Genomic DNA, 25,234 nt, shown 5'->3' on the forward strand with positions numbered 1-25,234 from the left:
AACTGCCAGGAAGCGCTCGTATATATGTGGATTTACGGTAAACGAAGGCGGGACTAAACGCTAACCAGGAAGTTTACGACACCGCTTGATGTTTACACATGTTTCTGCTTTCACGTGGAGAAGCTTTTTGCAATTATCATGTCTTCAAAGAAAAATAAAAGCAAAACAAAAAAAGCGAGTGAAGGAGATAGCTCCTTCTCATTGAAAGAGGGCCTAAATGACTCTTCAAGCCTGCAAACATCTCGCACCGACGGAGGAAGCTGCAAAAGTTTGAACTGCAACTCTTTCACTGTCATCGACTTCATTGAAAAAGGTAAGAAGACGAGACATGAGTCTAAACATTTAACAGGCTGTATTATATAAATCAGGTATAACCCCCGTGCAAACGAAGCTACCTGTACTATGAAGATGGAAGTCCCAGCATGGCGCTTGCTGCACTCACAGGACCAGTACTCACTGATGCTGCTGGTCCATTTGTTTTTCTCCAGAGTCGTTTTCTGAGCTTTGTGCCTTTATTCTTTTCATTTGTTTGCAGCATTTGTTTGTGAACTTGTTTGCATTGTTTAGATTTGCATTTGTGGCTCTTTTTCTCTCTCTTTTTCTTTATATTCACTGGTCATCCATTTCCCAACACCCTCCAGAACAGTCCAGCTGCTTTAACAAATCTAATAAAAACATAGTTCTTACTTAACCTCTTATCCCAATTCCTGCATTTTTCTAATCACTTATCTCGTTTTGTCTCTTCCTTCTTTCTGCGTGAGGTAAGAGTGTGCTGAAATTTCTCTGCTGCTGGGAAGTTTATTCCAGTCAGCGGGAAAGGAGGCTCCAGCAAATTGCTGAACCTCAAATTCAGGAGGAGCAATGCCTTGACCAGCACTCTGTGTGCACTTTCTAGACTTAGAGAAGGCTTATGTACATTAGGTGCCTAGAGGCACCTGATGTACTGCAGGAGGATGGGGTCCAAGACCTTCTGTTATGGGCAATTGGGTCCTTCTGTAACCAAAATGAGAGGCGTGTCCTTATCCTTGACACAAACTCAAGCACATTTTCAGTGGGTGTGACTCTGCCTGGTTTGCCACGTGTCTCCAATCCTGTTTTCATGGACAGGAATTTAAGGCATGGCTAGGCTGAGGAGGGCATCCACTTTGGGAAACTCAGAACAGCACTTCTGTTTTTAGCGGATGATGTGGTTCTGTTGGTTCTTTGGGGCATGACCTCCAGTATGCACTGTTTTTCTGAACGCTTCTCCCACTGAAAACGCTACGCCCAGATAAACAGAGTCAACTTTTTGGGGTATAGCTGCTAAAACTTTTTCACAGAAACCCTGGTAGCTTGGAACTTGTTCTTAAGTCTAACACACTATAATTATTACTGGGCTCTTTCTATTTTGAAGATTTGATAAAGCTTATAATGAGCGCTGTATTTGATGACTCATAACAATCCCTTAGTTATACTGCTATAGACTCAGTCTACTGTAGGACAGATACACTGAGAACTCCTCCACTCCCATCTATCTCTCACTTTTTCCCCCTTTATGTATTTTTATGGCACTGTTTTATGCCATTTACTTTTATTTTTGTTTGTTGACTGTGCCTATAATCTTCTGTTTTGTCATGTCTTTCTTCTCATCTCCCAATCGATCATGGCAGATGGTTGACTCCCTCAGAGTTTATATTATAATACAGAGCACCTCGTGCTTTGTGCTACTAACACATTTTTATTCTCTAATCAACGTGTCAGGTGGGCTTGTAGGCTTATATCAGTTCAACTCCTCATATCTGTGTTACATAACAAAATACTTTTGCCAGCATTGATTACGTAGAGAAACAAAACTTTACACATCTGCTCTGCAGTCATTGCACTGCTAAATGCAGGTAGCACCAGACAGTGCACTTTATGCATGCATTGTGCTTTTTGAGTGAGTGGGTGGGTTTACAGATGTAGGAGAAACTTGCCATGATCTTATCTCTCTTTTTTTTTTTAGTTCTCTGTTTTTCATTTATTTGTTGACATGTTTTTGAATCTAAACTAAAACACTGTTGTAACATCTGGTTTTTACTCTGAATCTTTCATCTGCACAAAAAATTAAGCCATGAAAAAAACCTTAAGCTTGGCTATTAGCGAGGAGAAACAACCTGGAAAGTACAAATCTGTCTTTTAGAGCTGAAAGTCATCATGAAATTATGAAAACACTGTTACCAAAAATCCCTACCAGTAACAAACTAGTGCATCGTCAAATCAGGTAAACAGTGTTTCAGGTCAAACCCACTTTAATACAGTGTCAGCACCACCCAGCAATCAAATGCTTTTTATTTAGTTACCTTTCACTGAGGTAATCTAGTTCATGTATGAAATTTGGGAAAGTGGTTTGTCTTGTTTAGGCTCATGAAAAAAATTCCTGCTGAACACAAAAAGAAGTTTAGTACATTCAAGTTATGTAAGAACCATGAGTTGAAACGTAATGCTATTATTTTTTGCTTTGGGAACATATGCAGCAGTTCCATCATTTCTAAAAGCTTTTCTTGAATTATTTATTTTTATTTTTATTTTTATTTAATTTGCTTCACAGCTGATGACAAAACACCCAAAAGCTGCAGATCAACTTTAGCCCAACTCAGCCTCAACTCAATGAAATCAGCCAGCGCATGCATCGGGAGGCCCGTGCTGCTGACGAGTACCACAGGACAACAGGAGGTTCTTCTCTTCTCTTCTCTTCTCTTCTCTTCTCTTCTCTTCTCTTCTCTCCTCTCCTCTCCTCTCCTCTCCTCTCCTCTCCTCTCCTCTCCTCTGACACCCTTTGTGATACTTTCAGGTATGCTTGGCCTGGCCAGTCGCCTCCTTTCCAGGTGGAAAAGTTGGCCTGCAGAAGTGTGCTCAGAACAACCTGAGAGTAAAGACAGGGGATGAGTTGATGCTTCACCCAATAACAGGTCCCTTGCTTCAGGCTGAAGAGGTGGTTCTCTCTAACAGGTAAGGTTTACCTTGCTTTTATTTAAAAAAAAAAAAAAAGGAAAAAGTCTGTATACATATATTTATCATTCCAGTTTGCTCTATACTCAAAATGTTGCTAAACTACAGTAACTGTACACACAGCTGCCAGTTTAAGTACATCCAGCAACATAAATCCAGTCTAATGAGTCCTACAATATATTGTACATTAATGAAAGTTATGTTTATTTTTGTTGTTGTTCTTTTAATTCTACTGTGGTGAATACATATATATATAGATAGATAGATAGATAGATAGAAGCCTCGGCCTTCTTTCCAGCAGAAGGCCGAGGCCCCCATCTGTTGGAAACAAGATGCAACTGCAGTTCAAATGTCAGTAATCACTGAGAAGTTGAGAGAAAAATGTTTCCAGTTAGTTATCAACCACCTGAAACTTTTTTTCAGGTCAAAAGATGAAACACTAGAAACAGATGAATTCAAGGATTTCTTCCTGAGATCTCTGGGTATGTCCTTTTGCCTCATCTTCATCACCTCATCTTGTATCTGAAATATTTGAGACCTTTCAGTAGAAAGTGTGTACTTCTTACACACCTGACTTTGCATTTTTCTGTCTTTTTACTGTATAGTATATACACTAAAAAGAGTATTATGTGTTATGGCGGATAAGCTACTATACTATAAGCTATTAATATTTTGCAGAAAATGCACAAGCCTCGTTTCCCTCTCTGCTGTACAGTAAAATAAAATAAAATATCCATGCACTTTAGATTCTATGGCTTGTACTTTAATTTAATATAATCAAGCAGATGATTTCCTTTATTAGAATAACTACTATGTATTTGTCTCTCTTATATCAGCTGGGAACATTGTTCTGCCTGGGAACGTCGTTTCCTTGAGTTATTTTGGCCGCTCTTGCAGCCTTCGGGTTGAAACCATAAAAGGGGAGGATGGCGTCACCCTCCAGAGACCAGCTCCTCTCCTGGGAGCGAGTCCTGAAACTGAAGAGTCCTCTGTGATGAATGACTCCACATCAGCTGAACTCTCCCTGCAGCTCAGCATGCTGTCTGTTGATGACAACCACGATGCAACAACAGACACACCTAGAGAGCTCGGTCCTGCAGCCAGCACTCCATGCCGACAAGCCCAGCCTCTTTCCCTTTCCTCGCAGCCTGTAGCTCCTTCCCACAACTCCCTGAATCCTTCAGCAGGTTTAGTAGACACTGCTGTGAGTCCGGAGAGCTCACTCATCTTAGAGCAGGCAGAGAAAAGCTCATCAGCACCTCCTGCTGGTGCTTTGAGTACTGACACCTTCTACTGCCTGTCATGCTCCACTAAAGTTAGATTTAAAAGCAGAGTAGGCCAAACAGATCCAGATGCAGAAGCTAAGGGGTCAAAGGTCACGTATAGCATGATTGGTGGACTCAGTAGTCAGCTGGATGTCATCAAAGAGACCATCGAACTTCCACTGAAACATCCTGAGCTGTTTTCCAAATATGGTATGTTAGATTATACCATGCTGTAAACTAACCCCCAGTGATGTCATTATGATGTGAGGTGTTACAGTTAGATTTACTGACTCTCATTAAATGTCAGATCTCTAATTTTAAGCGGTTGTCTACCACAGGGATCCCACCTCCAAGAGGAGTTCTTCTGTATGGTCCCCCGGGGACAGGAAAAACTATGATTGGACGAGCCATAGCCAGTGAAGTTGGAGCCCACATGACGGTGATAAATGGCCCAGAAATCATGAGCAAGTATGGTCATATAGCCTGAAAACTTCATGGCACCATATTTCTATCCCAGCAGATTATTTTGGGGAAAATTTACTTTGTTTCCATGACAGCAAGATTTTACTCACCACCTTACACATGATCCAAAGCCACAGATTAAATGAGGAAAGTTTATTCACTGAATTAAAGAAGCGTGTTGTCTCATTTCTTTGCAGATTTTACGGTGAAACAGAAGCAAGACTGAGACAAATATTCACAGAAGCGTCTCAGAGGTAAGTTTTCGCTGAGCTGCCTATACTCATAAAGATAGTATGTCACTTTTAGTTCTGTGTATGCAAATCTCTAAATTCTCTTTTTTATGTTAAATTACATTATTATATTCATAAACGTGCAGAGGTCTCTCACAGTTGATGTGGAACTATCATATTTATCATTCATACTGGGACATAGTTTAAAAATGAAAAGCAAAATCCAGCAAAGACCTCACAAAGGACATCTAATCCTTCATTTGATCCACCTTCTAGTCTGCAAGGCTTCATCAGAAATGGTCTCAGTGGGATGATGTCGCCATCTTCCTGTCTGTTTTAAAAAGAGGAAGGGAAACTTGAAATGAAGACCGAAGCGTGCCTAACTGCACAAGATTGGCACCAGGTCTTATGGAGTGATAAATCCAAATTTCACAGTTTTGGTTCAAGTCATTGTCAGTGTGTAGAGACGAGGTTAGGAGAGAAGTATGGTCATGTGTAAAATGTGGTGCAGATTCTGTCATGGTTCAGAGCTGCAGTTCAGCCAGTGATGTTGGAGATCCTGTCAAAATTGATGGAATTATGAAAACAGAAAAGTACTGTCAGATTTTGAGCCACTGTACAACACCATCTGAGAAGCTTCTGATTAGCATTAGCTTCATTTTTGAATACGACAGTGATCCCAAACACACTGCCTATGCTGTAAAAACTTACCTGGATAGAAAAAACACAGTGGAACAGTCATGGACTAAATATGCACCTAAATATCACTGAAGCAGTGTGGGATCATCTTGATACAGATTGGATGAAAAAGGAAGCGACATCCAAAGAAGAGCTTTGAAGTTTCTTCAGGTAGCCTGCAGAACCATTTCTAAAGACACATTAAAGAAAATACGAGAAAGCTTGACCATGATGAAGAATAAAGATGGACACATCAAATAATGACTTCTATGTCAAAAAATTGCCTAAAGAGTCAATATTTTGCCCTCTGCGCAGTATTTCCATTTACGTTTTCACATGTTTCAATAAATCAATGTGCTTCTCACATTTGACTTGGTTTGATAGGCAGCCTGCGATCATCTTCATTGACGAGCTGGATGCTTTGTGCCCAAAGCGAGAGGGAGCTCAGAATGAGGTGGAGAAACGAGTTGTTGCCTCTCTTCTGACTCTGATGGATGGGATTGGTTCAGTAAGTATCCGAGTAATTGTACTCTACTATGGCAATAATGTTTTCCGCATTAAACTAAAGGCAGCTCTTTTGAGCATAACCTTATATGCTGTTAAGGTTTTTTTTAAGTTTGAGTTTTTTGGAACCTCACTGAGTCATCTTCTCTGAATTTTGCCAGCCTGCAGCACATAAAGGATGCTCACATTTCTTCTCTTTATACATGAATACAACAGTCTGTTTTACATTAGCATGATTATTGCTAGAAGGCTGGGATTAAACTGAGCAGTAACTGCTTGTTCAGTAGACACATGTCTTTATACTTTGTCTTTCCGCAGCCAAACGTGGCTCCATCCTAATATGCCCTCATTGCAAATACAGATTGTCATGCAGAAACCATCTCTGCGTGCTGGACGCCCTTCAGACACTATGGGTTGCATCTCTCGGGTGCCATTTGTCCTCTGAGCTCTGTGTTAGTGCCTGATGAGAAAAAGGATGATTCCCCCACACACCCCCAGTGGGAGTCTGGGAAAGAAATCACCCAAGGCTGCCATGAGCTGACAATTTGCCGTAACTTTATCAGCAAACTAAATCTTCCCGTCCCCAGGCAGAGAAGGCCGCGGTGTGGATTGGTGATACTGCACAGATACACCAACTCCCTTCTTGCTCCCAGCTCCTGTCTGTTTTCCAAACCAAGGTCATCATTGCTGATTGGTTTGTGGAATGTGGAGAAAGCACTTCCTGCTCCACGGCATTCTTCCTTGCACTGTAATTTATTTGTGTTTCAACTCTGTCTCCAGTGTTAAAAGGTGGAAAAAGTTTTTCCCATCTTGCAGGCAAACCACCCCAGGAAACGCAGAAGTGAGCCAGGTTTAGCATCAGGCTGGGGTCAGAAAATCTCTCAAGCTTTGAAAAATGTCCTCGACATATGAAATACTAAAAGCCAGCGGGCTGAGTTTGACAAGTGGACTTAAACTTGAACTGATGACCACTAAATTTGACCTAATCTAAGAGTGTGGGTGCCACAAGCTGCCGTGCACCTGGGCAGATTAAACAACGAAACTTTACTGCATTATTGAAAACTACCCCTTTGTGTGAATGTATTTAACAGAAACATTTTATTTGCATTATTTATATTCCATGCGCTATAATTTTAAATTGTGAGTCTCCTACAGTTGCTCTGTATGATTCGAGGTTTTTTTAAAAAACTTTTTTTCTTATTCTGTACCTTGTTGTGGCCCCAGAGTTCATCCACTGTATGAAAGGGATCAGTTTTAGCTTCCTTCTTGCTCCTTTTAAGGTAACTTTCTTCTGTTTGAGTGCATCAATGGGAGATTTGAACAACAGGTGGGTGGAGTCTCTGTGCTCACAGCTAGAGCTGGTTGCCTGAGATATCTCAACAGGTTTATGTGATCTGATTTACTGTTAGTGTGGGTGCCATCATGGCCTGGTCTCAATAATGAAAGATATTGGATCTCAGTAGTAAATAAACAAAATACTCTGAAACTGAGGCATTTAGATCACTCTGGCCTTTTTGGTTTATAATGGTTATTTTTACATAGGCTGACTTTATGATTTGAAACTTTAGTCATGTTTGGTGTGAACATTCAGAATTGTAATAGTTTATATACGACATAAAATGAGAAATGCAAAAGGGCTACTTTAAATTGCCATCTCTTCTCATACAGAATATAAAAAACACACAAAAAATTGATTGTCAAACACATCACAGTTAACCAGATCACTTGAACAACAGAATATACATACCAACTGTGTGAGTCAAGCTTTAAATGACTTTTAGTTCATCAATTAACATTTGCTGAGCAGGTCTTACTATGAAATTACTATGTTGTTATCTCAGAATTAGCTGATCCAACTTTCTTCTCTTTGTAGGAGGGTCACTCAGGTCAGCTGCTGGTCCTTGGGGCCACAAACCGACCCCAAGCCATTGATCCTGCTCTGCGCAGGCCGGGACGCTTTGACAAAGAGCTGGAGGTACATACTATCAGAGAGACTGCAGTGTGTTTCCAATCAACGTCACGCTGTTTGTGAAGAATTGCTACTTAATTGCGCAACTTTCTTCTGAGGCTCTGAGTACGTGGACAGAGTACAAAAAATGTGGTATACAAATCGCTGTTCTGTGTTGATTTCGTGACGGCAGGTCGGAGTTCCTGGTGCTGCAGAGCGGGCAGATATTTTGCAGAAGCAGCTGAAATGCGTGCCGTGCAGCGCCACCGAGGAGGAGCTGACGCAGCTGGCAGACGCCGCTCACGGTTACGTAGGAGCAGATCTCGCAGCTGTTGGCAAAGAAGCGGGCAAGTAAACACTGCTTTGCTCTCTTTTAGAGAGTTGAAATGTTTGTTTCCAAGTTGTAAGAACCTAATAGCACGCAAAAACATTTTGGATTATTGGTGTGGCTACGCCTTTATTTACATATCTACTGATATCTGTCAGGCCAAAAAAAAGCTGGATATTTTCAAGCGTTAGACTCTGATTTGAAATATCATTCCCAGATTTGTAGCTGTAGCTTTTGATAGTCATGTAAACTGTTGCTCATAATGTCACGGAAACCAAGGACATCTATGGCCACTCAAAGCAGCTGTTAAGAAACACCAGTGCTTCTCTTTGCATTGATTTCCTCTTTGCACTTCATGAAAACAACATAATTTAGGAAAACAAAACACAGTTGCATATGGCAACCGGCCCAGAATTGCTCTCCATCTTTTTGTAGTTTAGTTTGCCCCGTGGGCTGAGGTATCTGACCAACAAACAATAGTGATTGACAGTTTGTTATTGAGCTCTAGGTGCATTCTAGGCCTCATGTTGTTTTTCCCTCTCTCGCTTGACCTTTGTTTTCCTTGTAAAATGTCGCCCAGACCACAATAACTTGTGAATTATTTCCATCTAAATTATTTTTACCAATTTTTGAGACATTTTCTTGGAGTGCCTGACATGCCCACAGCTCCTTTGAACACACAGGTCAAGCATCCTTTGATATTTGCCAGAGAGGAAGTTGGGAGTTTCAGCGGTTTCTCTCACTGGGATCCAAATACCACAAAAACCACCACTTGTTGTGAAATTCCTGTGCCCCCTCACCCCTAGCACCACAAACCATCCCACCTCATATCCCTGAGGACAAACACACTGGCTTATATACATGTGTATCTGCCCTGCATGTCCTTGATTGTGGGGGTATATGTGATTGTTTGAGCACATGCTTATTTGTTTTTCTGTGGAAGTGTGTGTATGTGACCCCATATGCCTCCTGGGTGGTCCCACCGCCGGGGTATGTGGCGTATTGCCTTTCCAGCTACGGAGGGAGTTGGGCTGCTGTGTGGAAGCATTCCGGCAATGAGCGTAATTTACTGTCCGCAGAGGGCCAGACGTGACTGGCAGCGTTTTCTGAGAAACCCCCACATGCCCCCGAGGGAGACAACAACCTCCCCAACCCCGCTCGACACCGCTAGTTTCCCCAAAATCTCCAAACCAAAATCACAAGACCGATAAAAGCCCTTGCAACAAAAAAGCCACAGGAGAACTCTTAATGCACTCATGACTTCTTTCTTTCATTTTACCGCTTGAGATAAAATATAAATTCAGTTACAGATGCTTGGTTAGAGTACGAGGCATCTATAGCTAAAGCGCTCTCAGACATTCACCGGAAATTTGGGGCTGAGTCTAAAGTTCAAACTGATAAATATCAGTCTAGATTTAACACCATCATAGATTTATCTCATTCATGCCATCTTTTAACTGGCTGTCAATGCAGCAAATAGGAGCATGGCATGACTCCAGCATGTGATTTGGTCACAGTGGTCCTTTCCCATTTTGTGTGATAACTCCAATATAATTTCCCATGATACACCTTTCTGTTAGGGGAGGATTTTACTGTATAACACGTTTTCCGGGATTGTAATGCAACTGTAACTGAAAGGAAGTAGTGGCAGTTTATCTAGTAAAATCCAAAGTGCTCTATGGTGCACTAAAAAACAATCACCTTACTGTAGTCATGAAAAAGAGCAAGAACCTTACCCGATTTAAGTTTGGCTAATCTCCCCTTTAGGGCTGCCACAAACGATTATTTTGATAGTCAACTAGTCACCGATTATTTTTGCCATGAGTCGACTAATCAGATCATGCGTCCATTGGATGTAAAACCTACAGCTTATTGCACCAGCATGGATCTGCTCTTATATAACTATCATTAGCTTACAGCTTTAACTGTTTAAGGTATGTGCTAACTAAAAATAAAGACAAGATGATAGTTTATTAAATTGTAATGAAATTAGCAGATTGTCTTGGTGGAGTTTAATAAGCGCAGCCGTCTGCTCCTTGCTATCTAAAATATAACAGGACAGGAGTATAGAGTATCTCACACTTCTGATAATCAGCTGTCTGCTTGACATTTATCCAGCTGTGTAAAAACTGTAACTTTAATCTCAGCCAAACCAATTTAATCAGGAACAAATAAAATACTGAAAAAAGCCAAACAATAACATTTTAAGTTATGTAAGTGACTTATATATCATGTTTAACCTGAGTAGCGAAAGACTGTGGTGGGTTTGAAAACGATTTGCCAGGAGTCCGGTGTTCTCACCGGCTCTACTGAGCCTTGAACCCCGGCTAGCTATCGAGCTAGTGGGTAACAGATGTCTCCGAAAACGTCGGAGCGCTTTTGAAAATATGTGGTGTCCTGATAAACTGAGCAGATATTTGAGGTTTACACAGCTACATTCTCACCTGAAAATATGTTAAACGTTTATTTTGTGACCCAGAAAGAATAATAAGAGTAACATGAAAACTAACTAGCTGCCCCATTGTTGGAAACTGAGCAGGACCGCACGGTTCCTGAATTTGGACACAGCTACGATACCGGACGCTGCTTCTTCTTCTTCGGGGTTTAACGGCAGCTGGCATCCTTGTACATGCAGTGCTGCCATCTTCTGTTTCAGTCCGTTATTACACTCTTAAATCCTGCTATTATTCCTGCGTCTTTTGGGATCTTACAAAGCTTCAAACGAGGCGTCGACTATTAAATTAGTCGTCGACAATTTTAATAGGCAACGTAATCGTGACTAGTCGACTAATCATGGCAGCCCTACTCCCTTTTAAGGTTGTCTCCTTGTGCATCTCTGGACTGCTTTCAGTGCAATTTCTATTTTTAGATTCCTCTGCGTGTTAACTATTCTGTCCACTTGCAAATTTAACTTTGAGATTTATGTGTCAAACTAACTGAAGCTTTACGTGCAGATTAATCACTGCTGATGAGAGCTGTATCTCCATCTACAAAACAGCACTTTAATGGAAAATCAGTGGCCAAGCCAGAAGGTAACTGATCTGACAAGGCGGAAGGCAGACAAGCAGACGTTTACTGGAACATGACTTCTACTGTAACATCCTGAGATCTCTGTGGGGGGATTATTTGGTGCAACTGACCTCCACTGTGGCTGGTGCCAGCGTGGCATTTTATGCCAGTTCACACCACTGAAATCTTACACACACCCCATTCATCAAATTTAACTACCAAGTGACTTCACTGTGAGTTGAATCACAGAATGTCAGAACAGGACTTTTAATGAGCAAAAAAAGGTGACCAGATCTAAGATAGTTTCGCTTTTCTTTGAACAGAGTTGCATATACCTTTTTTATGTGATAATGCCCAGATTCCTATTTCATATGTATAAATGAAGGCAAAACTGTCTGCTGTATGCACCGCAATCTTGTTTTGTGATTGCCCCCATCTAAAAATTTTATTTCAAATTTACAAGTATTTATACATTAATCAGTTGTACAGTTTATTTGCAAGTTGCAGATTATTTTCAGTAAAAATCCAAACCACATTACCGTTATCCCTATAAATTGCTTGGATACATATAAATAGACACATAAAGCCATAGAAAACATAGACACATGAACTCGCAAGCTGATATCTGTTTTTTCCTATTTTGCTTTGTACCGAAAGGAACAAAAGAGGCATAAAAACACATCAAATCGGAACTGCAGTTGTTTCCTCGTGCTGCTCAGGTAACAATGAGCTGCTGAGGAAGCATACACTCTGATGTACCGCTTCCTGAAAAATAAAATTGAGGGAACATATATCATGGTGAGCCCAATATACTCTGGTCACGCGAAAGATCCACCTTGCACAGCTGCATTAAAGCATCCACGCGTACGGACTTGTGGCTTCTATAATGGATGCAGTCACAAACACATGCACATTATCCTGCCTTTTAAATAATTCCAGTCTCTTTAATGAAAGACTATTTACATGAGCTGTTCATATGTTAGGAAAGTCAAAGGGTTTGTGTGTGTGTGTTTGATTCTTTTGTGTGTGGATAAGAATGCATGGAAATCTTGATGTCATTAGGGAAATTGTTGTTTGTCCACTCTGAATTATACTGAGCCCCAGAAACTTCTTGACGACAGATGTGTTATATAATGAGCACTTAATTACAGTCGATCACGGATCTGCCAGTTTTTAAAGCGTTGTAATGCATGAGCACGCTCATGCCAGATGTATTAAAGTGCGATTCACTTAGGTCACCTGAAATCCCTTTTTAAGCTTCCACCGAATGCACAAATTATGAAGAAAAACTGCTTTACATCACGGGCACTGACCAATGGAATTCAGGTTAAACTTAATGAAAGAAGCATTTTTAAACCTGGGGGTGAAAAAACAAGAATGCATCAAAGTATTGAGAAGGCATCATGATGCTTCTCTGACTGCTGTACACACATATTTATTCTTTAATTGCAAAAGAAAATACTGAACTATTTTTGAGAAAGGTCTGATTTAAAACAGTTCAACTCTGGGTAATAAAAAAGTTTAAAACATCGCAGAAAGATGCCTCTGAAGTAAAAGTACATAAAATGTAACTTGTTGGGGAAAGAATTTCTCCTGTTTCTGATTGTTCTTACATCAGCCTACATGCACTAAACAGGCAATCTGGATGGCATCCTGTTTAATTAACTCTATAGGTATGCAATATTTTTTTTTTATCAGTTTTATGCTGTTTTCAGGGAGTTGTCAGTTTGGAGCTCTTCTTTACTGAATGTATAATGTGCTAAGAAGCCAATCTCTGATTTTACTTTGCACAAACTTTAAATTAAGGTAAGAGGTTGTCATCATTCATCATCGGTTGTCTGTCATTTAAGACACAAATGGGTGAAAAATAAATGAATGTCTAAGCAAGCTATTGCCTGACTGAAAGCCTCGTGAAGTGTTCACGTGGGCTAAGACTGACATGCATTATTGTTAAAATAGTCTTCATTTTCTACAGTTAGAATTCATGCTCCCTTTACAGTAATAGAATTTGACATTCATGTACTGTTTGCACACTGTTTAGGGGGACAGAAGTCCCTCTAAAAAAGTGAAAGTCAGAAGAAGTAGAATTAAAGCTGAACATTTCAAAACTAAGTACTTGATTACATTTCACCATCCTCTCATTGCCAGTAACAAAAAATATCAAACCCCTTGAAAACCCTAAATGAAACCTCTTAACTGTAGCAACTGTGAATGAGGACCTCTCATGGTCAAATGCTGTAAAGCTGTGCAGGTACAGTCAAGCGTAGCTGCCAGTTCATGTGTAGTCAGCATGGAGCGTAACCAGACTGAGCTCTGTTTAGATACAAAGATCTGATTTTTATCTGCAGGGTGAAAATAGCTGAATGGTTCCTTCTTAAATGTTTTGTTGAGTTCTTGTCCAAATTTACATCTGAGGATATATTTTTTTCTCTAATCTTCCGAAGTGAGAATCCCCGAGTTAGAATTTGCAAGTTCATTAGCCAAACGACTCGCAATCCTTTAAACTAATTATCTCCTTTCCCTCCTCTTTTAAATTTGGGATTTCTGAATCAAACTTTTTTCTGTCCGCGGTTCTCTCCCTGTTGACAACGTGGCCTTCATCATAGTTTCATTGATGTTGACAGATTCATGTACACATTAAGAAGATCTGCTGGACTGAGTTAGTCACAGCAGAAAAATGTCCATGCTGCACGCCTATAACTCTGTGTATGAGCATTTTTCTGACAGCTTTTCTGTTGCATCTGTCGCTCCTCATCACATCATTCTGACTGTGACTTCATGTCAGACATGTGTCAGCATGCACATTCTTGCAGGACAGGTTAACTTAGATGGAGACATTACACAAGTCCCAGATTTGTTTCTTGTTAGCTGCAGGAGCAGTTCCATGTTTGAGCTGAGTGTAGTTGAAGTTCTATAATAGAAAAGATTTGCTTTAAAACACATGCAAAACATCCATTTTCACAACTAATATGCATTTTTAAAGACATTTAAATGAAGCTTCCATTATCCAAATGTATTATAATAGAGCATGTGACACACCCAAAATTAACTATTAAGAGCTGATGAGTCAACATTTTGACTGGTTGCTTGTACAGACAGATTCACTTTTTATATTTCTATTTCACAATAGATCAAATTGAATTAAAATAAATGTTAAAATTGGAGAAAAAAAGGGATCTGGGTGTAGGTCTCCTATGTCCAAGATAAATTTGATGGCTCATGTTTCCTAGTTTATCACATTAAATATATCCTCTCTGTATAAAAGCTCAGTGCAGCCCATCTGAGATTGTGCACTAGTTTGTGAATTCTCCTTTTGGAGCCTCATTTTGTAGCTAGCAAGTTTGGTAGCCTGCTAGACCTTAATAGACACAATAAAGTAAAACTTTTACTCACCAAATGTAAGAGTGCATATCCTGCCCCGTCTCCCTCCCCTCAGCCCCACCTGGTCGCTGCAGATGGCTGCCCCTTCCTGATCCTGGTTCTGCTGGGGGATTCTTCCTGTTAAAAGAGTTTTTCCTTCCCACTGTTGCCAAGTGCTCACTTGTGGGGAGGTTGTCTTGATTTTTAAAATTTTGTCTCTGTTATTGTAGAGTCTTTACCTCACAGTACTAAGTTCCTTCAGGCGGCTGTTGTTGTGGTTTGGTGCCATACAAACACAATTGGATTGAAAATGCTTTTTTTTACTTGTTTTACGTTTAACTTGGCTGCAAGTCATATTTTCTCAGATAGTTCCTCTGAAAAATGTGCCAAAAAACTGCTGATTGTCAGTATCCATCAGTCGTATTTCAGTTATTATGAAGGGAGAAAGTAGTTTTAGAGGAAAAAAACAAAAGGGTATTGTACCAGATTGTAAACATCTTTTATTTCAGTTTTAAATTTGAGCATATAAATATGGGAGTGCATGGGGACTGACTTGCTTTCCTGGTTAGCCTCAAGGAATTGCAGGTTTTAGGCCAAAATTATAAAATTTTTATAAATTTATGTAAGAATAAACCTTAGCTGGCAGAACCTGCACATTTAATTAATTAGCAATATGCATAAATTGTATATAGAATAAAAGAAGGAGCAATGGTCAAATAGGGTTGCGTGTCTTTACAGTGTAGGATGCTTTCTTATGTTTTGTTACAAGATCCCTGACAAAAGCTTCCTCCAGTATAACCACAAATGCGCTGAGTTCTAGTGTTCATATTTCCCTAAATGTTACTTTGACCGTGTTTCCAGCCCACCAGAGATTATGCAAAACAGCTTTTTCATAATGAATCCCCCTAGGTGTTCTGCGTGGTATTGGAAGCTGCCATGTGGTCTCGCGGAGCCTCACAGACTCCGGGCGTCTCTCTGTCGTCCTGTTGGTGTTCAACTGATCCCGGTGCTGGCAGATGACTCATTTCCACAGTCTAAACAGTGCAAATTGCGTGTGTGAGTGTGCACGTCTATTTGAACGTGTGTATGCCGGTGCATGCTTGTTTGGTTTGTGCCACATCCGGACCCACTGTTTACAAGCCTCTCTAAACAGGGGAAGCCTGCTGGAGCAAAAAGGGCCAGTAAAATTGATTATATGGAATAATAAACACAAAATGCACCACTGTGTCAGCTGAAAGCTTTTTGGTTAGCCTGCTATTTGACGGCAAAGATCAGGCTCGATATTTAACAACTCAAACTTTAGCAACTAAATGGCCTAAATGATTTACACGGGAAATGTGCAAAGTGATTTGGCCAACACGCTTAGTGAAAATCCCCTAAACCTAAATATTCAGCACTTGAGCGTTTTTAAACCCAAACCATTGATCTTCCTGGCCATGAGACACAGGAAATGGGGACTAGAGGTTACTCCGCTCTGTAGAAACGAGGAAGAAAAACGGCAGCAAAAACCAGCAGAGTTTTGTGTGTTTGACATAAATTTTGCCGTGGAAGACTAAATGGGCCAAACAGTGCTAAATGCTCACTGATGTTTACAGCGGCAGCATTGCCTTATAAAGTGCCTTTCCCAAGTCATCTGTCCTTTTAAAGACACTTCAGGGATTTCAGTACAGGTCACATAAATATCAGTCGGATCAGCATGGGAGGTTTATTTGAGGCCCCTGTTTATAAAATCCGGAAATGTGCTGCTTGTGCTCCTAAAACCCGACACATACCTTTTCCCAGTGACAGTGATGTGTGTGTGTGTGTCTGTGTGTTTGTGTGTGTACTTCAAGAGCACATATTATTGCTGTGTTTCAGTTCCGGGAACAGATGTTGGGTATTGTAAATACAGGTGCATAGAGTGCTCCGGAAGCCCCGGCGAGTAATGAAAACGTTCCTGTGGTTTTTTGTGATGGTGTAATGCTCAAAGTATTTTGCAATCATTCGAGGCCGGCCTTGCTGGTGAGCTTCAGCTCAACCTCATTGGTTTTCAGTGCAGCAGCACACAATGCACCGTAACACAAAAACATAGCTCTGATTATTCTGTGTTGAAATGTCGAATGCAGTGTTGATATGCGAGTACACTTCTGTTGTTGGTGATGATCTGCTCTCCCTGATGCTCTCTCTGTGTCAGGTTTCCCTTTTTTAATCTTCCATGCTGGAATGTTTAACCTCTACCCACATAACTCTTGTGTTTCTTCCTCTCTGAATGTCGAGGGAAAGTTTCGAACGTTGTATTGAGTGGACTTGTAGTTGCATGAACAAAAAGCTTGTACTGAAAACCTGCTCAAATGTTCAAAGTAGAAACTTTGGGGTTTTCAAGGTTTTTAGAAGTTGACAGAGGTTGTTCATGAACATCAAGGGTGCTGCACAAGTCTTTGCAGACAGTCATTTACATGCTGTGGCTGTGCACGATCACCAGGTGGCAGTATCAAAAATATGTGGAACAATTAGCATTGCTACTTTTATTTATCCTTGTGCTTGTTTTAAACACTCCCCTCGAGTGTTAAAAGCAGTGTAAACTTTCCACCGTAGCTGCTCTCTGTGCTTCTAAGCTTCCGATGAGTTTTTTTTTTCACACGTCTTTGTGTTGAACTCGGCTGACACTTTCTGTCTTCGTCAAGCCAACTTTTCACTTAAGAAGTAGTCTAACTATGCTTAACGTCATCTCTTTTACTGCTGTTTTTTTAAGACTGCATGCTGACGTGTCTGTATTAACTACGTAGTCCTGGCTACCCATAGTCCTCGACTCTGCACAGTCAAAGACTCTGTCCCTCAAAGGTGACCCATAAAGTGGCTTTGCCTGCTTTTCTGCTAGTAGAATTGAGCTATCATTAAAATGACCTTTGCAATATTCATGGGATGGCATAAATCTTTATGATACTTTAATTGCCTTCAATTTTGCAGAAACAGATTCGTCATAAACTAGCTGCTCTTTCACCCTTTGCGATTGGAAATACTATTATAGTATTAGGACAGTGTTTCAGATTTCTGGTTGTCTCAATATATAGACGCACATAAACTGCTTAACTTCACTACATTCTCTGCATCCTACTGTTTAATAGAAGTTTTTGATTTTTTTTATTACTTGTTGGCTGTTGTAACTTAGTGTTAGCTCCAAAATAATCTAATGCATATCTTATCTTGATGTTTTTTCTGGCCACTTCACATGTTAAAGTGTCTCCAAGTAATGTTTGGTATTCAGATGTTTGATTCTGTTGTTGACAGATCAGTTTGGTGTGAGCATCAAAGGATGTGACCCCTGAAAAGAAGGCCTTGATTTGGGGCAAGGTCTGTTTTGGACGGATGCAATTAAGATTGTGCCCCTGGGAAGGGGAAAAAACCCAAATAATCGCTCTCCTCTGTTTTTTTTCCAATGCCAGCTCTGGGAAATGAGGTCTTCTCTCACTTCCATACCTACTTTAGGCCCTGGTGTGATGTTTTGCAAATGTGCATTCTTGTACATTTAGGAGGCCCCCTTTTCTTTCAATTCCCTGTGGACCCTTAGTGAATGTGAAGCATTCTGGAAAACAGGAGTGCAAGGAAAAAAAGGAAAGAAAGGAATAGGGAAATGAGTCCACAGAAGGTTCAGATTAAATTGTGTTGTGTTGCTTCTTCTTTTTTTCCCCTCTTCTCCTCCCATCGGATGTTTTCATAACTAAACCAAATGTGTGCTTGAAGTCAGCCAAGAGAATCCCTAAAGCAAAATGTTAAAGTCAAATTGTTGAATCAAGTTTCCGCCGCCCTCTGGGCTTCCAGGCTGCATTTGAAGCTCTGCGCCTTCTGAACTCTGTTTTCCCTTCGGCCAGACGATTCTCTGCAAAGCCTTTCGTTGCCTCTGGCAGAGTGTTACATTTAATCCAGACAGTTTCGAATGATTTTTTGATGAAACATTTATTAAACATATGTCAGCTATGTTATTTTTTTTTCTTTTCTTTTCAGTGCTTGTATGCAGCCACACCACTAACTGGAAGCTTTAACATTAGCTGTCTGTCAAAGCTTATTGCAGATGATGAGCGTTTCACTTTAGCTGCTGGACAGAGGATAGAAACGTGGTGACAAAAGCTTCACAGAAATGTGCAGAAAAATCTGATGTTAATGACCTTGCAGAAAGTGAAGTATGAAGGCATTTCTTCAAGTATTTTTAATGTGATTTTGCATAGTTGTTGCTTTTTGCCTTTGTTTTAACATAAGTGTATTATTTTTTTATGTTACTTTACATTGCTTCTGACACATTTTCTGTGCTCGGGCAAGCTGCCCGGGTATATTTAAGAGGCTGTCCAAGTATATTTGGTGATTCCTTATTTATTTTATTTTTAATCCATCTGAGAGAACATCTGAACAGTCTCCTGACTCTTATTTTCAAACTTCATTTGCTCCTAGCCAACCACCCTTGGCTTTTTCCGTCTTGTGTTTTACCTTCTGGCTGTATCACTGGCCAGGTTGCTATTGTGGTGGTCCTTGTTGACAGTTGGCTTCTTCCTGATTGAGTCTCTCATCCTGGAGCTGTACATGTTCCAACTTCACAGATTAACTCTGAGCTTGAGAGCCACCCCAACCAGGGAGCTGGTTAATGTGCCACAAGGCTGCAGAGCAGAGCAAAGACTGTGATCAGCAGCAGCAGTCCAAGTTGGTGGAGTTGGAGTTCATCTTCAGAATGAGAGATGCACTGAAGAAGCGGCTTATTATATTTACCCATTATATATAGGTTTATTTATTCTGATCTGTGTAAAATACGAATAATCAACTTTTTATAGAGTTATAAGTCCAAAATCATTCTATCTCCGTGGTCATTCTAAGCTCAAAGAAGATCTGAACCCAGCAGTTAATCCTGTTTTTGGCCCTCTTCCATCACCTTCTCAGCATTTATAGAGGCTGAGGCCCCACTGCCTTTGCAGGGCAGGCAGCTTTGGTTTGGGGTTAGTGCATATGGTGTTGTGGCTGGTGCTCCTCATCTCCCTCCTCGCCCCAGCTTCCTTCCACATCCTATCCTGTCTTGCCTCGTCTGTTCCACTCAAACCAGATGTTTTTCTGCAGTCTAAGCAGCGCCGGGACGAAGCATTATCGCAGATGAAGAGCTGAAGCAGCAGCCAGGTGGAATGATGGGATGTTTAGAGCTCTGGGGATTGAGAGTAAGAAGTAGGGTGGGTGTTTGGGGATAAAGATTGAAGGGGCGTGAAAAATGCATCATACACCAGGGAGCCGGGACTGGGGAACACATTGAGCTCGGCCGAAGACAAATGCGTTTCCAATAATTGAATTTCTCCTTCTTCTTCTACTTCCCCTCGCTCCCTCGCTGTCTGTCTGTCTGTCTGTCCCTTGCCTAGTCAGACGGGTCCTGGAAAATATAAACAGGATGCACTCTTGTCTGATCGTAAATCCCCTCTCGTCTGCTCTCTGGCCCCAAGCCCTGGACCACGTCCGTTCCCCTACAGCCCTCTCCACTCCGTCTCCTATCCAGACCCCCTCCACCCCAACCCTGTTGCTCAGAAGAGGAAGCCAAGAGTGTGTTTGTGTGATATGTGCACATGTGCATTGAGAACGGTTGTGTGTTTAATATACTGTTACCCAACACTGGGGTTGGAAACGTGGTTGTGGGCTGGTTTTGTAACTACTAATCATTGGCCACATTTAGCATGTAATTAACTCAGAGAAGACCTGTCCTCCCACCTGTAGGGGTTAAATCTCCACAGCTGGATGCAAGCTGATCCACACATGGCGTTTCGCATGCTGTCATTGCTTTACTCTTTGCATTTCTCCTTACATTTTTAGCAGTGATGGCAAGCAGCATTGACCCTAGACCTACTTGCAAATCTTTTACACTTTAAGTAAATTGGAAGGTTTTTAAAACTGTACATGACCAATTGGAATCCTTGTGCACTGATCCGATTCATGCAGTAACACTGCCGATGTTTGCACAGTTCTAATTTCACCTGTACAGTACATCAGGCTCCTTTGAAGTAAACAACAGATTCTGTTTAAACAAAAAGTGTAAGAACATCCTTTGTTGAGAACGTGCTTCAGAACAAGATCCTTAATCAATCTTCATTTCCCCCGTGACACAGATAACAACTGTGGTTGTTAACTGATTGTGGAAAAGCAGGAAAAAGAAAACTAAGTTCCCTTTACAAGTGCTGCTTAGCCTCCTCTAAATAAGGCACTTGACCGCAGCTGCTCGGCATCCAACAATAGAAGACAGAGCGGCTTTCTATGGTTAGCAGGCATGTTTAATGACCTTTCCAGTAAATAAATAATTTTTTCTAACCTTTTCTTCAGAAGTATGTGCTCTATGTCAGTCATCACCTCACAATTTTTAAAAGCTAACTCGGCCCAGACTGTTTTCCTCGTGAGATCACTCTGCATTGACTGTTTTTGCAGAGCGAAACAAAGGCTCATTTTTTGATACTGACACATCAGTGTTTGTTTTCTTATCTTCTTTTTATTCAGTTGCAGACTAAAGGCATTCAAACCTTAAGCTCTTCAATTACACTCTCCTTCCCTTCTGCCTGCTTACTTTTCTCTGCAGGCCCAATTATTTTCACCGTCAAAAGGGGAATTAGCGTTCATTTTAAGATTTGCATTCACTAGGTGTGTATCATCACAGCAAGTACAAGCCTGAACGTTTTGAGTTAAAAAAACGGACTTGGTGCATATGGGTTTGGAATGAAACTGAAGAAAAATGGCACAAGCATTTCTTTTTTAGGCAGTGGATCCAGAACTCTTTTTGAATTTGAAATGATCCATCTTTTCTATAATATGTCAGCCTGAATGTTTTCAGGGAAAGCTTCTTTTTTCGTTTTGTTTTTAAAGTTGTTATACGTCAAACAAAAAGGCTTCCCTTCAGGTCAAACCTGTGTCAAGTCAGTTCTTTTTTTCTTTTTTTTTTTCTTTATTCAGCATGAAGTTGTTTTCCACTTCTGATTCGGTGACAGATTTACAGTAGCTGATGTAAACCTTCTCTGTGCAGGTTTGCACGCACTGAGGCGAGCACTGGGAGGTTCCCATCAACCACCGTCTGACCAGCAGCTAATGGGGACAGTGACAGTCACTCTGCAGGACCTCCAGTGGGCCATGTCTGTAGTGAAGCCCAGTGCCATGAGGGAGGTTGCTATTGATGTCCCCAAGGTACATTAACTGACACAACTAGTCTGTTTGTTTGTTTTTTCCATTCATTCTCTCATGACTTAAGCTCATTTAGACTCATCTGTCTGTCTTCTTAAAGGTGAAAAACATATCTTTTTAAAAATTCACTCATCTATAAGAAATGACCCTCATATTGATCTTGGAGTTAGTAGAAGCTGATGCTTCCAGATTGCACTATAAAGCTAAGCTCCTGTTCTAGCAGGAATTTTTATTTGGCCATTTGGCATAAACTCCAAAGGTAGGGTGTTTTCGCACATGCAGGGTTTAGTCCATTTCAGTTGAAATCTGGTTCATTTTCTCCCTTGGGCTGGTTCGTTTGTGCAGGTGTGAACACAGTAATCAACTCTTCCAAAAGAGTCTCGGTCCGACCCAACTACCAGGTATATATTACAAGTTTAAGCTAAAAAACTTCCTGTAGCCACGTTTGCTTTGTATCCTGAATGTGGAAAGGTACTATAGATGTGCAAAAATCTGTACAGGCTAGCAACTAGCTGTGAATATAAAACCTCTGTGATCTCCAATAGTCTAGAACACAGCACTTTCTTCCTGTATTTACTTTTGTTGCTTCCGCTCCAGACACATCTGGCCAATGAGCCGACTGAACCTGCTCACATGGTTTGTAGTGACGCGTTTTGGTTTGCTCAGAGTTCTTTTGGATTTTTTTCTGTGCAGAAAGAAACCAAATCATGAGGAAAAGCTACAAGTTTACAAACTCATCAACTGATTCAGACAGGAGTAAACGACCTACAGGTGTCAAAACACCCTTAATCATTCTCGTAGGTCCATGATGTAAAATTGTTAGAGTAGGAACATCAAATGATGTCATAGTGACTAAATTTAACTCCTGGGTTCATTAGTTCCTGAAATGGTTCCTAACCTTTGGAAATAGGCTAACAACTGTTAATGGGAGTGAAAGTTAAGCTGCAGTTATAGTGACAGCTTCTGAGTGTTTTTCTTCCAGTTATAGAGCCAAAAGAAGGAAATAAGGAAAAAAAGCGAGCTAACGTCAGAGAGTGCAACGTCTGCTATGCAACAGACAGGAAGCACAGGCACCGTAAAAACTAAATTAAACAGATATCTCTGCTGACGCCATAAAGAAATCTGGTTCTTGAGTTGCTAAATGTTCCACTATGATCACCACTCTCACTGACGTGATTATTCCTTGTCCACAAACTGTATAACAGACGTAATCGTGGTGACGTCACACATTGATTTCCAACTCTGCATTTCAAAACCTCAACATTTGAGCAGCTGCACTCTAGGTCTTTCTCGCCTTATGAGAAGAGAGACTGGAGTGCTGTTATCAGTTATCAGTTAAGGCTAGCAAGCTTAGTCAGCCAGCTGAACCATAGACGTATAGACACTATACTTGCTAATTAGTGCTAATCAAATAACTACCCTAACACAAGAATTTCACTCACAAAAACCGGAGCACAAACTTCTAGGATGATCTGTACCACATAGCAGGATTTGAAATGCTCTGAAAGGTGGTCAGTAATTTGTTTTTAATGTATTGCTCCTGAATATAAACTTATTAATTTCATATCTTAAGAGTTTCTGGGGATCGATCAGCTTAAACCTCCGGTTGGGCCACGCTTCCGTTCAAGTCATGAGCAATGCCTTTGAAATTCTCACTATGTCAACTTCATGACATTTAACAGAGGCTGGGCTTGTACTCACATGTGGACATAGAAACGCATGAAGACTTTTGTTTGTTCATTTTCAACTGGAGCTGGATGTCAAAGAGTAGTCTGGGAAAAATTAAGAGACCTTCTCTTCACATACTTGACTTATTTATGGCATCATTCATAATGACACAGTCTGGATGAGATGATGAGAGGAAGTAGTCTGGTTTGTTTCATTCGATCTTTGTTTCATCGAAAGGAGAATGAAAATCTCTAAACTAAACAGAATCGCGAGAAAAGCTCAAAGAGAGCAGCAGCAGCAGCGGTCTTCCTGTGTATTTTATTGTCCCTTTTAAATGCACATGAAACAATCCCTTAACTACTCTCTGACCACTGAATTACCAGCAGATGAGGGTCAGGCTGAGGAAGAGTGGAAATGACCCCGTGGCCATTTTACCCTCCGCTACAATGAAGATGAATCACTTGTTCTTAGTGGATGAAGGGAGAAAAATGGAGCAAAGGAGGGGAGGGACAGAGGGGAAGGAGAGATGAGAGGACAGTGGTGAGACTCCAGGATGTTTTGGAGTTTGCATGTGCAAGACATAACGGACAGGAAGAGGGCTAACATCATCCTCCACCGGTAATTGAAAGCAGATCGGGTCGCTAACGGTTCCTGCCAGCAACCAAAAAAAGAGAAAGCGAAAAGAAGAAGAAACGTCCTTCCTATCCCTTCACCTCCACCCGCCTCCCCTTTTCTCTGCAGCACTCTGCACTGAGCTCGCCCAGAGACATTCAGTCCTTGTGGCCGGTTCCTGGAAACAAGAGAGGAGTGAGTTTGAGTTTGGATTTTTTTTTCTCCTCTCCTTGCACAGCTCAGCTGAAAGGGCAGCCGCAGAGCCCCGGACTTGATTATATCCACATGAGTGCAAACATTTGTTTCTAATCCATTTTATATAAGAAACTTCCAGTGGTGCCGGATAAGTACATGCCTCGAGTTCCTCCGAAACCTTCTCAGATCACAGATCTAGAGATTTTACAGAATATGCCTCTCAATTTACCATTTATTTATGATTAAATACATCAGAAGTTTGATTTAATCCTTAGTTTGCTCTGTGATGAGAAATTCTTCAAACTATCTCAGTTTACCCAGTTTTTTTTTTAATGAACATCTTCCACTTTATAGCCTGGCTTTAATATTTTTATTTGGCAGCTGTATAACAAGCCTATTATTCTTCCTTTTAAACATACTCCTTGTCTCTCTTGACTTTTTTTTGTCTGTGAAGTCCCCCACACCCCTCCTCACAGCCCCATCAAAGGACCCGAGCTTGAGAAGGCCCCTTGTAAAGTTCAGAAAACAACAGTAAAAGATAATAACTGGGTCTCGTACAAAAAGGAAGAGAGGGAAGAAGGGGGAGAAACACAGCAGAGCGAGGTGTGAGTCAAAACATTGCCTTCTAATTCCACAAACACTTCATTCGTGACAAAAGGCAGCTTACACTTAATGTGACTTTTTATTGTTATTTCTTACAATGACTCCATTGAGTCTGCAGAGGCAACTTAAAAAAAACAAAAAACGGGGGGAAGATGAGTGCATAAAGTTGTGTTGCACATCTGCTTCTTTGATAGAAACATGGGAATAATTGATTTGTAATTAAACGCCTGTGGATGTGGCT

The 25,234-nt window shown here is 40.8% G+C and overlaps 1 protein-coding gene across 2 annotated transcripts in view; it reads left to right on the forward strand.

Annotated features, from left to right (window-relative positions):
• Positions 1-40: 40 nt before the first annotated feature.
• Positions 41-25,234, forward strand: part of afg2a (AAA ATPase AFG2A) — a 108,868-nt gene continuing 83,674 nt past the window's right edge. For both annotated transcript variants that reach the window (XM_076889797.1, XM_014408562.3), the window contains exons 1-11: positions 41-313; positions 2,570-2,694; positions 2,813-2,970; positions 3,394-3,452; positions 3,807-4,445; positions 4,574-4,703; positions 4,895-4,951; positions 5,990-6,113; positions 7,983-8,084; positions 8,251-8,404; positions 21,761-21,918. In XM_076889797.1, coding sequence (XP_076745912.1) covers positions 139-313; positions 2,570-2,694; positions 2,813-2,970; positions 3,394-3,452; positions 3,807-4,445; positions 4,574-4,703; positions 4,895-4,951; positions 5,990-6,113; positions 7,983-8,084; positions 8,251-8,404; positions 21,761-21,918 — 1,881 coding nt within the window. In that variant the 5' untranslated portion in view covers positions 41-138. The remainder of the gene's footprint in view (positions 314-2,569; positions 2,695-2,812; positions 2,971-3,393; positions 3,453-3,806; positions 4,446-4,573; positions 4,704-4,894; positions 4,952-5,989; positions 6,114-7,982; positions 8,085-8,250; positions 8,405-21,760; positions 21,919-25,234) is intronic.

Source organism: Maylandia zebra, linkage group LG2, assembly GCF_041146795.1.
Source record: "Maylandia zebra isolate NMK-2024a linkage group LG2, Mzebra_GT3a, whole genome shotgun sequence".
Lineage (NCBI taxonomy): Eukaryota > Metazoa > Chordata > Actinopteri > Cichliformes > Cichlidae > Maylandia > Maylandia zebra.